Source organism: Rhincodon typus, chromosome 11 (genome assembly GCF_021869965.1).
Source record: "Rhincodon typus isolate 14 chromosome 11, sRhiTyp1.1, whole genome shotgun sequence".
Classification (NCBI taxonomy): Eukaryota; Metazoa; Chordata; class Chondrichthyes; order Orectolobiformes; family Rhincodontidae; genus Rhincodon; species Rhincodon typus.
In genome coordinates this window covers 44,829,232-44,843,469 of record NC_063342.1, presented here as the reverse complement: position 1 = coordinate 44,843,469, position 14,238 = coordinate 44,829,232, and the positions used below count along the sequence as shown (strand labels likewise).

The following is a 14,238-nucleotide window of genomic DNA, read 5'->3' as shown; positions in this document are numbered from 1 at the left end:
TATAATTTACATATGGATGTTTGTCTAGGCATCACAATCATTTGCGTTGCAGTTGTAATTTACAGCGCTAAAAAGAATTTACCAAATAGTCGCTTTCCAAAATCAATTTGGTGCTTATAAATCTGGCTACCAAATAGCACAAATTATGTGTTTATTTTGCATTGAAATTCTATTCAAATAGTTGTTTTGCGGTGTTGTGCGTGTAGCCTCTGTTTTCCATGAATTATGGTCAGTTATGTAAAAACATAGAGATTGTGGTAACTGTTTAAATGCCTAATGACAAGAAGGACAGTTGTTACTTTATGACTAAAATGAACATACGTTATTGTTTCATATTACCCCTTTAATTATATTTGCTAACTTTAAAAATTGAATGCTAAAACTGTAACTAGTAAAGTTGACTGTAAGACTGAACATTGTAATGCAAGAGAAATAATTGCATTACATAGTTAACCTCAAGTTGCTAAAGGACCTTGGTTTGGTTGTATCAGTGCAGGTGGTCATTAATTTTCTTCAACAAATATTCTTTTTAACAAAATATGAAAAATAAGTAGTACAAAGAAAATTAATTAATATTTGATTTTGTAATAGCAGGTTGAAATTCTGACACACACTAGAAAGTCTTACAATAGACTTTAAGCTAGGATATGCAGTCATACATTTTTCAATGATCATTGTTATATGGAAAAGGAGTTTTTTTCTGCAATGCAGTTTTGGTCATACCATGACAATTAAGCTTTTAGTTCTAGTTTCAGTGAGTATCTATATCATTCTACTTGCTCTCCTTTTCCACATCTGCAGCCTTCTTTCTGCCAGAGAATTGTAAAGGATAGTCTGCATGAAGTAACTCTTTGGCTGCCCTCGAGAGGTAGTAGTGAACCACCTTCGCAATCCACAGCAGGTATTACTGTTGGTCTACTCACAGTGATGTTAGTGAGGAAGTTCCAGGATTTAGAGTCAGTGACATTGAAGGAATGGCATGCATTTCCAAATCAAGATGCCCAGTGGCTTGGAAGGAAATTTTGCAGGTGGTGGTTTTCATGTATCTGCAATCTTTGTCCTTCTTGATTGTAGTAGTTGTTGTCTGGAAGGTGCCGCCTTGGTGAATTTCACTTGTGCATTTTATAGACAGGGTATGCACTGCTGCTACTGGACATCAGTAGTGGAGAGAATCATTGTTTGTGGATGTATTTTCAAACAGGCGAGCTGCTTTGTCCTGGATAATGTCAAGCCTCTAGAGTGTTGTTGCATTCACTTTCATCCAGGCTAGAGAGATGTATTCTGTCACCCTCCTGACTTGAGTCTTGTGAGTGATGGACAGGCTTCGGGATGTCATGAGACAAGTTATTTTGTTGCAAGATTTCTAGCTTTTGTACCTGTTCTTATAGTTCACTTCAGCTTCTGGTCAACTTTCCCTGAACAGAAATGTTTTGACATTCGTTCATAGGTATGAACATTGCTGCCTAGGTGAACATTTATTGCCCATTCCCACCTGTCCTTATGAATGGAACGATAAGATGTCTTCTTGAACTGCTGCAATCTATATGCGTAGATGTACATACCAAGAACTGTCTGAGACGGCCTTTTGATCCAACTATATTGAAGGCACACAACATAATTCTGAGACACGATTGTGTGCAACTTGGAGAGAAACTTATGGGTGGTTGTGTGCTCATGCGTCTACTGCCCTTGTCCTTCTAGGTGCTAGATTGCAGGTTTGGAAGGTGCTGAAAAAGGAGACTTAGTGAATTGTTGGAGTATGGCTTGTAGATGGTGCACCGCCAAAATATGCTGCATTCGAGAGACAGAATGTTTAAGGGGTCAATCAAAGGAGCTGCTTTCTCTCGTCATTTTGAGCTTCTTAAGCAGAAAGAGCTGCACTCATCCAGATGGAGAGTATTCCATTATCTTCCTGACGTCTGCCTGACCTGATTAATTTGGCATTGGTTTTATTTGTATAGCGCAATATTATTTGGAGCATACATTTGCCATCAGTGTTTTTAGGATATTTTTTAATTATGCAGTAGCCATGCAAAATTTTCATTTAAGCAACTTAACAGCCTTCTGGACTCAATATTGGTTTCTATTTCAGATATTAACCACTCCCATGTGGCTTTGTTTTGAATAGCAGCTGCTGGTAAATAAATTTGCTGTTGCCATTTAGTAGCAGTGAAAGTAACAAATCACCTCTGCTGGAACAGACTGTGGAACAGCATGAAATACTTTATAGATATCAGAGGTGTGAACAACAGTGGAAAAAACAAATAACAAATAAAATTCACCACAATTTATTGAACTGCTGTGTGGTATATCAGGATAATTTATCCCTTGTTTCTTGTCCCAGTTTCATTCCCTTTTGCTTACACCATCGTCCTTATGTTACACTGTATCTCCTGTTATCCTTCATAACACAGGCCTTCCCTTTTGTTCTTTTCTCCCCACGTTCCTCTTTCACTTTTTTTTTGTACTTTCTTAAAACTTATTGCATGTCTAACATTTTCCATGTATGATGAATGGTCATTACAATGCTAATTCTTTTCCATTTCTCCAGTGCTGCTTGTCCTGATATTTTCAGTGATTCTGTAAATGTATAAGCAAATTACTTTTAATTATCTTGAACCTACATCTTCTTGTTCTTACTTTATAGTGACCATGTTTTTTTAATCTTCTTAACAAACTTGTACATCTGTATAAAATCATGTCTCAGATGTTTAATTTTCAAGATAAAATAGCCAAGTCTATCCAATCTTTTTGATAAACAGTACACCATCCATTAACCTTGTGTAACTTCATTGCACTGCCTCATGTTTCTTGGAAATTAGAACTGCACAATATTCAACAAACAGCTGACTAGAGAATTGTATACTCTTAACAATCTATCCGATCTCTGTATGATCATGCCAAACTTCAAATTTCAAGCTGCAACATCTATGTCTATAAAGTTTGATTGCCTCTTCTGATGTGCAGTTGTAGTGTTTAACGAGTTCAACATCAGTAACAACAAAATTATATTTATATATAGTGGCATCTTTTAGTATAACAGGTATTCTAAGCACATTCCCACCATTCAAGAGAAAATACATAAAGTAGTTAAGGAAGGACTAAAAGTCAAAAATTACGATCTTAATAGTTGATAAAGGTCAAGAGGAACCTGGAGAAAGAACTCAGAGTCTGATTCAGACAATTAAAGGTGAGGAGGAAGAAGTGCATAAATGGCCAGTCTCAAAAGTGTTGAAGGAGATCTGTATGTACAGGTGATTGCAAAGATCAGTTCTACGTTAGAATCGTTAACCAAAGTGACTTGATGATGCAGTGAATTGATTATACTTTCCCCTTTTGATATTTGTCCAAACTAATTGATGGTATGGAAGTGTTCTGCTTGTTTATAAGATTCATAATTCAATTGTTCTGATAATGACTTAGTTGGTTTCAGTTGACAGCATAAAATTGCATATTCTTATTTGTTTCGCACATGAAACATACAGGGTCAATTGAATTGGAAACTGAATTGGTGCCTTAATGAACTGAGAATACTTTTCAAGAGTTAGTTTCAGATTTCATTGAAAGTTTTGGTTCTTTACATTGTGCTGGGGAATTTCTAATGGTGCTATATATGGATCAAAACAGAATTAATTAAATAAATAATGGGTTCGTCACCTGTAGACAAATAGATTTGGTCCCATTACATAATGCAATTTTTATGCAATTTTACATCCCTACACCCATTTCTTTTTGATCAGTTCATGGAGGTTTGCTGTCTGTATAGTTGTACACTACTGTTGCATATTTTTCACAACTTAAATCACTTTTCTCCATTATTAATTCCAGTGCTGAAATTCACATTGGAAAAGCTCTATGTAAGCAAGTTCCTGTTACACTGGCACGATAACCTGGTGTCAAGAAGCACCTCCATAAACTCACTTGATGCTTTAAACAAGTTTATCACCACCATTTTTTCCACTAACAGAAATATCTGATTTAAAAATAAAGCAAATAGATAAAAATCATCTCATATCTCACAATAATTACATTTATCCATTGAATTGCCTTTTAATTATTTCATTAAAGTTTTACTAAAATTGTTCAAAATTGATGAACTGGAAGCTCTCAGCCTCCTAGTACCAAATATGCAATTAATATGGTTACTTTGTAAAATATCAGTTAAACTGAAATATAATCAATTGTTCATTTTAGATTGGCAAACAAACAAGATTGTGATGGAGCATTGGCAGAGGCTGATATCATAGAGTACCTTTCATTGGAAAAGCTGGTCAATGAAAATAAATGTTTATGTCAAATTGTAAGTACTTGAATTTCACCTTCATATAATCAGTGTCTTTGCTGTGATAAAAAGAGGCTCAGTTTGTTTCTTTTTTTTCCCATTCATAATTTCTGAATGAATCTTTCTATACCCTGTCAATGGCTTTATCTTTATCTAAAATAAGATGCTCCATACTTAATAGGATATCTTTACTATGGTTTAATACATGATTTCTATAGGCTTAACATTGCCTGTTTATATTTTATGCTCTTATTGATAAACTTGAGCCCCAGCTGTAGCAAATTGGCATCTCATTTTCAGCAATTTTTGTGTTAAAGCCCTTTAAGTATCACTGCTGCTTTAGTTAGTCTTATTAGTTACCATCATGTCCACTCCTCAAACTTAATACCAAAATACATTGTCTCAATACTTTTTCACATTAAACTTCATGAGATTCTTTGAATAAAGCTTTTATTTTAATATCCTATGACCACATTTTAAATTCTGAGCATTTCAGTGCATGAACTTGCAGAACGCTTTCAGAAATAACCAATTTCTACAACTGATACTATCTAATAATTTTGAATTTATCGATTTGATTGTTAATTAAGCAATCTTGTAAAATGAGCATTTAACCATTCTTATCATTAATTTCCTTTCTCATGTAATGACAAACTGTTCACCAATGTATCATGTAATTTTGCTTTGATTCGGCCATGAAATTATCAGTTACATCCTATCAAACCAATATTATGCCTTATAGTCATGAGATTTCCCGTACCACTTCAATATTTGCATCCCTTTTTCTCATCCTGTCTGGTGCTTCTGAGCCCATAATTCTCTGTGCTCCAGTCTTTCAGGATCCTATAACCCTGCCCCGAAATGCAGACTAATAGACCCAAGGTTAATTTTCTACCAGATCACAGTCCTCGTCTCTAGTTCTTTGGCATTCAGCCATAACCTGATTCCATTGTTGTGAAGCTAAGACCTATCCACCAAGCAGGGAAAACTGCAGTCTTCTTCCATACCCAACTACCCCTTCTCAATCATTCCTTCCATCAGGAACGTTTAGCCAAGTGCTAAGTCACTCTGGAATACTGCTCGCTGTTCCAGATATTAGCATCTTTTCCATTGCTACCTTATTCTGGGATTCTCTATTCTTTCTATGGCTAGACCCTGGCATTGCCCCAGAAGATCCCTATTCCAGTGATACCAATGCTCAGGATCACACCCCACATCTGGAGGAGTTACAGCAGCTAAAGTTACCAGATCTCCCATAATTACTATCACCTCTAAAATTATCTCCTGATTCAACCTGCTGCTGCTATTAAGCTCCTGCTTATCAAGAATTTTGTAAAATGTCAACTAAAAATTGAATCATAGAATCAAAGAAACTTGAAGCGTGGAAGATGGACATTCAACTGATTGTGCCTATGCGCTTTTTTTTAAGAAAAGTGAAATAACCCATATTAAAGGCAACTCATATCTTATTTTTATGGCAATGTTAACAGAGGTATGCAATTTCATCCACAAAATATCATGGGGACACAGACAAGTTCTACAATTCCATTATTGCTTGTGCTAATTTCAACCAAATAAACAAACCAGGAATTGACCCATGATGCATCTTTTCTATAGAGCTTGGAAACCATTCCCAGTTAAACATAGTGTTCAATTTATACCAATAGGAGCCTTGTTCTGCAACTTTGGGGTATGGAAAAAAATTGGACAAAGCCATTAGGAAAGGCCTTGGTTGGCTTTTGAACACCATAGCAAAAGATTATGATATTCTACAAGAAAGGGTACAAAAAGACACAATGGAACAGAAGGCACAAGAAGAGAAAGACAAACAAGATCGGGCAGAAAGAGTCCGTAGAATACGAGAGGAAAGGTAAAAGAACATTTAACAATTAATTGTTCAATTCATTTAAAAAATACTTGATTTTCAATATTATGACTGACCCTGATCTTCTTTTTCAGGCCAGTGCAACTGCAGAGTCGCACTCGCAGCCCATACAGCTGCATTATCTGTGATATCATTGACAGTAGCACTGCAGCTAACTGTTTGTATCAAGGAATAGGAACAATTAAGAGGAGTTATTTTCAAAGTCATTCCATCAATATATTAAAATCCTGAGATTACTATATTTACACTGCCCCACATTCAACACTAGTGTATCCTACTCCCAACCCTGAATACCTTACTCCCTATCAGTAGGCTATGCTATCACTATTTATCATTTGCCAAGTGGTGATTAGAGCAGCAGGTAAAGTTTGAACATAGAACTGTACAGACAGGAACAGGCCTTCAGCCTACACTGTTGTGCCAAACATGACGCCAAATTAAACTAATCTCTTCTGCCTGCCTTTGGTCCATATCCCTCCATTCCTTGTATACTCATGTGCTTATCTAAACATCCATGAAACACTCCTTTTGTATCTGCCTCCTCTACCATCCCTGGTAGCGTGTTCCAAACTCCTACCACTCTCTGTGTTTAAAAAAAACTTGCCCCTCACATCTCTTTTGAACTTTCCCCCTGGTTTCAGACATTTCAACTCTGGAAAAAGATTCTGACCGTCAGTCCTATCTATGCGTCTTATAATCTTATAGACTTCAATCAAATCTTCTCTCTGCCTGTGCCACTCCAGAGAAAACAACCAAAGTTTTTCTAGCCTCTCCTTATAGCTCATACCCTCTAATCCAGGTAGCATCCTGGTAAACGTCTTCTGCAACCTCTCTAAAGCCTCCACATCCTTCCTGAATTGTGGTGACCAGAATTGAATGCAATACTCTAAGTGTGGCCTAACTAAAGTCTTATAAAGCTGCAACATGACATCCTGACTCTTGAGTACTCAATTCCCCGACCATTAAAGGCAAGCGTGCCATATGCCTTCTTTACTACCCTATCTACTTAAGTGGCCACTTTCAGGGAGCTATGGACTTGAACCCCAAGATCCTCCTGTACATCAATGCTGCTCAGGGTCCTGCCATTAACAGTATACTTTTCCTTAACATTTGACTTCCAAAAGTGCAGCACCTCACGCTTACCTGGATTAAACTCCATCTGCCATTTCTCCACCTATATCTGCAACTGATCTGTATCCCACTGTATCCTTGGACAACCTTCTGCACTATCCACAACTCCACAAATCTTTGTGTCGTCTGCAAACTTACTAACCCACCCATCTACATTTTCATCCAGGGATAACAAGGTGTAGAGCTGGATGAACACAGCAGGCCAAGCAGCATCAGTGGAGCAGGAAGGCTGACGTTTCGGACCTAGACCCTTCTTCAGAAATGGGGGAGGGGAAGGGGCTTCTGAAATAAATAGGGAAAGAGGGGGTTTTCATCCAAGTCATTTATATATATCATAAACAGCAGAGGTCCCAGTATAGATCTTGAAAAATACCACTAGTCACAGACCTCCAGCCAGAAAAACATCTTTCCACCACGTCCTTCTGCCTCCTGTGGGCAAACCAATTCTGAACTTGTGTGGCCAAGTCACTGCGGATCCCATGCATCCTAATCTTCTGGATGAGCCTACTGTGAGGGAACTTGTCGAAAGCCTTACTAAAATCCATGTAAATAACATCCACTGCTCTACCCTCATCGATCGCTTTTCTCACCTCAAAAAATTCAATCAAGTTAGTAAGACATGACCTGCCCAGCACAAAGCCATGCTGACTGTCCCTAATTAGGCCATGTTTTTCCAAATGAGATTGCTGAGTGGGAAGCCAACCGGATCATTGAGAGGGGCAGCACATAGTCTGCTGAATGGACATGAGAATGCCGAGTGGAAGGGCAACAGGAGCAGCAAATGGAGCAGGGTTTGGACCTGGGCAGCAACTGGACTGCCAAATGCAAGTGTGGCTTGAACTTTGCAAAGGTGTTGACCATCAGTGACATCACACAAGTGGCTGGAGTGGAAGCCGCCTTCTGATTCCATGAATAATCAATTATGTCAATGACACTGACTTCTTATCCCAGTGGGGTGGTAGGAGACTTTACTTCAGTCCTTCAGAAGGATTTAAATTAATTCATATTGCAGACAGTTTTCCATACTTTTTATTATGACATGATATACCTTAATAATAGGAAGAGAGTAAAATAAAACAAGGCATTGCAGATGCTAGAAATCTGAAACACAAAGAGAAATTGCTGGAGGAACACAGCAGATAACATTTGTGGTGAGAAAGAGTTAACATTTGCGTTCCAGTGACCTGGTTCTGCAGAAGGGTCACGAACATGCCAACTCTACTTTCTCTCCTGCTGAGTTACTTCAGTAATTTCTGTAATAGCAAAAGAAGATTCTGACTCAAAAAGCATACTCTTAAAAATAATGATAACATAATCTTTGAATGATTAGAATAACTTTAAAAGCCATTAAGATTTATGTGAAAGATGCTATAGTATTCTTCTTGTTTGTGTAGTAGATTATATGTTGTTTATAAATGCATTCCAACTCAGTGGTAACAAGTTCCTGTCAGGGGATTGTGAATTCAAGTACCACTCCCGAGATATGGACATATTACCTTGGCTCGCACTCAAGTACTGTATTGATGTATTTAAATATCTTTGCATGAGCCTTTAATTTACTGTATTAGTCTTGGCATTGAACTACTTATCAAGAGCTTATCTGCATCCATTAGGATAAGTCTCATCTGCTCTCCAGATTAACATTTTTGCACTGTTAAGTGGAAAAGAAAGCATGTAGGGCTCCCTGTTCCAATTCCTACTGGACATGATTCCTTATCATAATACTTACATGCTCAGAATACTTACTGTCGTAAAAGGCTGAAATACTGGATTAGTAAAACAGACGATTAAGAAGCCAAAGAACGTGAATTTTATGGTGGAATGTTTTTCAAAAAAGTGATCATGACTTTTTTTTTAATTGAGGCCGTCACCGGCAGCATTTATTGCCCATCCCTAATTGCTCATAGGGCAGTTAAGAATCACCATATTGCTGTGGATCTAGAGTCAAATGTAGACCAGACTAGGTAAGAACGGCAGTTTCCTTCTGTAAAGGACATTAGTGAACCAGATGGTTCTTTCCAGACAATCAACATTGGATTCATGGACATCATTAAACTGTAAATTCCAGACTTTTCAGATTCCACCATCTGCTGGGGCAGGATTCGATCCGGATCCCCAGAACATTACCTAGGTCGCTGGACTAACAGTCGAGTGATAATACCACTAGAATATTGCCTCCCCTTAGAATGTCATAAGCACCCAATTAGTTCTTTGTTGTTCTTTTGGCAAGGAAACCTGCAGTCCTTAAGTCTGATGTGTCAATCCAATCCCACACCAATCATCATTAACCTCTGACCATCCTTTAAAGTGCAAACCACTCATATATTAAAACTATACAGGGCAACTAAAATGGGCAATAAATCTCCAGCATTGTTAATAATGTGCACTTCGAAGAATTAATTTTCAGAAGTTCATATGATAGGTGAGACTGAGCAAAGACTAATGACAATTCACAAGGAAATACTACATTTTCAAAAAGCATTTATGTCTTTGTAGAGAACACAAAGAAAAGGAAGAGGGGCACCCTCTAAACCAGGATGAGGATGATGAACCTGACCCAAAAGTAAACCCTTTTCAACCTATATCTAAGGTCATTTCTGTGGTAGGTAATAAAACACATTGCCAGAAGTACTTTTTTTTGTTTAAATGTTGAATTTTAAGATTGAAATCAGTTTCTTGACTGGGATTACAATTTAATCACATTGCATTTTAATCACTTTAAACAATGTTTCTATCTGTGTGTACACATGTTGCTACTAAAGTAAGGTGAGACTGATTACAGTTGACACCAAGACTATATTTGACTAAATGTGGCAGCAAGGAGCCCTTGCAAAACCAAAGTTGGTGGGAATCGGGGAGGAAAGTTTTCACTGATGGAAATCATACCTAACACAAAGGAAGGTAGTTGTGGTTATTGGAGACCAATCATCTCAGCTCCAGGACATCACTGCAGAAGTTCATCAAATTAGTATCATAGGCATGATTGTCATCTGCTATTTCATCAATAACTTTCCCTCCTATATTACACCTCAGAACTAGAAATGTTCACTGTTAATTGCATGGAATTCAATAAAGTTTACAATGCTACAGATATCACTGTGTTCTGTGCCTGTAAGCAGCAAAATTTAGACAATATTAAGAAGGTATGGGCTGATATGAGGTAAGTAACATTCATTTCACACAAATGCCAGACAATGATCCTGTTCAACAAAAGAGAAAAAAACCATCACTTTGACCCTTGATAGACAATGTCGTTATTATCACTGAATCCCTTACCCTCAATACCTTGGGGGTCACCATTGACCAAGAGCTTAGGTGGGCCAGCCATATAAATGCTGAGACTACAAAAGCAAATCAGAAGCTGGGATTTCTGTGGTGAGAATATCACTGTCTCACTCATCGAAACATGTCCATATGACCAAATTCGGCCCATAAGGTACAAGTTATGAGTGTGTTTGAATACTCATGACTTATCTAGATAATCACAGGTTTAATAACATTCATTAATCATAGATTCATCTAAAACAAAGCAGCCTACTTGATTAGTACCCCGTCCAACACAAGCATTAACATCTTCCACCAGCAGAGCACATTGGCAACATTGTGTGCCATCTAAAGGTGCACCACAGCAACTTACTAAAGCTCATTCAACAACACTTTGCAAAGCTGTAATCTCTACCAGCTAAAAGGCCAAGTGTTGCAGATATGAGAACAGCACCAACTGGCTCTCCAAGCCACACATCTTCCTTATTTGGAAGATATGTCATTGTTACTTCATTGTTGCTGTTTCAAAAACCCAGAACTCCCTTCTTAACAGCAATGTATGTGCAGAGATGGCAGCTCACCACTATCTTCTAAAAGACAGTTAGGGCTGGTAATAAATGTTGACCTTACTATTGACCTACATCCTGTGAGTGAATAAAGATAGACATGCATAAAATTTGTAGATTTTTAGAAATCCTACAATAGTTCTTAATTGCAGCTTTCCGTGTAGGCCATAGATGAAAATTCAATCACAGAAACAGTGATCACCTTTGTTCTTAGTGAAAGCTATATTGATGCACAGTTCATGGCTCAAAGAATGCTGAATGGGATTAGGTAGCTAGCTGAAAGTTTTTTTGAAGGAAAAACCTTGTTTAAAAATGTACAGGTTAGAGTTGTAGCTACATGTCTTAGTATGACTTAGTTATTACAACAATACTCCAAAAAAGTACACTTATATAAAATTGAAATGGAGTAGAACATTTTAGATAAAGAACAATAAATTACTAGATTTTAATAGAAAGGTTGCTGATTGGTTACGATGTTAATGCTATATGTTGTCATCAGGATTAATATTGATTGATAGATCCAAAATGTCTGTTGTTTCTTTCTACATGAATACAAAGCACTTTCATAGACTAGCACTTGAAACTAAGAAATTTTGTAACAGAATATTATACGTGGAACAAATCAATTGAGCTATAGCGAGTAAACTAGCTCTTAAATTAATCAAGACAACATCCATCTTTTTTAAAATTCCAATGTTATAATGTATAGTTTTCAATTTGACATTGATTCTCCTTTTCAGTCTGAGTATCTAAAATGAAGAGCCCATGAATATCTAGTTTGTGCATATGCATTACGGAATTCCATAAAGAGTTAGGAGCTTTGGGAAAGATGTGTGTAAAATATTTATGAACTGTCTGACATTTATATATTGAGGTAGATTTCAGAATTATTTCATTTAAAGCAGAATTGAACATAGGGATTTCTGTCTTTAGAAGTGCACTGCAGGCTGTAGGCACATGTAATTAACTGGCATTCTGAGCTTAGTGTAATGGAAAATAACCAGGTGATATGTTTAATGAAAAATTCAAGTTGAAAATAAAGTGCAATTCTACTCAACAGATTAGGTCAACAAAATTGGTAGGAATGTGTGACTTGGTTTAATATAGCACCTTTTCTGATGAAGGGTCTAGGCCCGAAACGTCAGCCTTTCTGCCCTATGATGCTGCATGGCCTGCTGTGTTCATCCAGCCCTGCACCTTGTTGTCTCGGATTCTCCAGCATCTGCAGTTCCTACTATCTCTTAATATAGCACCTCCTTGGTAATTATATTCAACAGGTTACACAACATTTATGGGCATATGTAAATAGGCTTAATTTTGTGTCATTTTAATAATTCTGTTCAACTGGTTAGGCAACGTTTTCAGGCACAATACAAATAAGGCCACTTTAGTCTCACAAGAAGAGACAACAAAAAGTTGCTAAATAAAATGTTTAATGTCAGTACTTAATTAGAGGGTGATGGTGTAAAATTAAAGGGATGGCATCGGCTGTAGTATTTTGGAACAAATCTATAAACTCCTCAATTGGCACCTCGTGTGATGTCAACGGAGACAGAAGGAAGCTTGAAATATCTTGGACTGTGAATGGGAAAATAATAGCAGAAAATAATGTTTTTCTTTATTAGAATGAAGAAAAAATCAGAAAACTGAAAGAGAAAAACAAACCAAAACCTAGTGGAGAGATTCCAATAAGTTCTTCAGAAAAGTCAAAATCATCTAAGATGCAATCTGGCAACGGCAATCAAATGTTTGAGAGAGTGAAGCCAGTCGCCCGTGTATTAACTGAGCAACAAGAGGAAATTGAGTGCAACCAAAAAATGATAGACACTGGTAATTATACAGATGAAATTGCTTAAATAATATGAAGCAAGCAATAGCAATCAAGAATTCAGTTTAAATTAACTATGCATTCTGTTTTTACAGTCCATAAAATGATGTTTGTACATAATTGCATATTGAAAGTTATATATTTTAAACAGAGTCTGGGAAGAGAAAAGTTAAAAAGATTCCTATAAAGAGAAAGAATAGGGTGGAGCCATTCAGTACAGATGATGACTCTGAAAATTCAAGCCCACCACCGCCACCTGGTGAGTAGGATGCTTTTTTTCTGGCGTACATTAATAAGGGGAACCTGTTATGTTCAGAAACAAAAGTAGCAATGAATAATTATTCTTGAAATGGAGTCGTCATTAATAATGAAAAACTGAAATTTAGAAAAAAAGTTTAATTTAAAAAAAGAAATTAGTAACATTTGTCCACAAGTTATAATAATTTTGACAGTGCTTTTAGAATAGAGTTGGCAAATACAGTTTTACTGTTTGTTTCAAACCAGGAAGCGGTAATCCAAGTTAGAGCTGTATACAATTGATGATTTATTATGTTGGTCAGTAAAAGCAGAAAAATCCCAGGTTAGTTGAGAATAGTAAGGGTCATGAGCAGTTACTAACATTGCCATTATATATCTCTGACTGGGGAGACAAAAAAAAATCAGTCAAGATATTAACTTCTAACTTCTGTTTAATGATCTGTTCCCAAAAGTACACAACTAAAGTTGGCAACTGAATTTGATTTGTCCAAATTTGAATTCATAAAAAATCTGGAATAAAAAGCCAGTCTAATGGCGACTATATAACCACTATATCTTGTCATTAGAAAAGAAACATCTGGTTCACTAATGCCCTTTAAAGAAGGAATTTGATTTGCACTAAATGTGACATTTATTTAGAGTAAAGCATTAAAACCATACAGTTCCTAACTTTATCTACACCCCAGTTTCAGCGAGTGCCCTTCATATTTGCTCAAGTGGAAAGCCTATCTAGGGCTATCCACCTGCACATGGTAAAACACAATTGATGTACAATATACAATTAACTATGTATGGTGGACTGTCAAAATGAAAGTTCAAAAGTACTTTGCTACTGTGGATATCACATCTAAAGGTATTTATTCCAGAATTTCATCTTGACCAACTTTTTAAAATGCTTTTGCAACTTGCTGCTGTAAATATTTGAACAATAGAGGTAGATTGTTTAGACTCTCATGGACAGTAAACGCTTCCATTTAATATCAAGTTACTAATGGTAAGGAAATTTCTGTGCCCCTTGTTTATA

The 14,238-nt window shown here is 36.7% G+C and overlaps 1 protein-coding gene across 4 annotated transcripts in view; it reads left to right on the top strand.

The window, feature by feature from the left end:
- The window catches only part of arl13b (ADP-ribosylation factor-like 13b), a 76,722-nt gene that overhangs the window by 48,477 nt on the left and 14,007 nt on the right, over window positions 1-14,238 (top strand). For all 4 annotated transcript variants that reach the window (XR_007263231.1, XM_048602975.1, XM_020528329.2 and 1 more), the window contains exons 5-9: window positions 4,195-4,300; window positions 5,950-6,152; window positions 9,795-9,900; window positions 12,754-12,958; window positions 13,108-13,215. Coding sequence is in view for 3 of the 4 variants with exons in the window: in XM_048602975.1 (XP_048458932.1) it covers window positions 4,195-4,300; window positions 5,950-6,152; window positions 9,795-9,900; window positions 12,754-12,958; window positions 13,108-13,215 (728 nt within the window). In the remaining variant the exon portion in view is untranslated. The remainder of the gene's footprint in view (window positions 1-4,194; window positions 4,301-5,949; window positions 6,153-9,794; window positions 9,901-12,753; window positions 12,959-13,107; window positions 13,216-14,238) is intronic.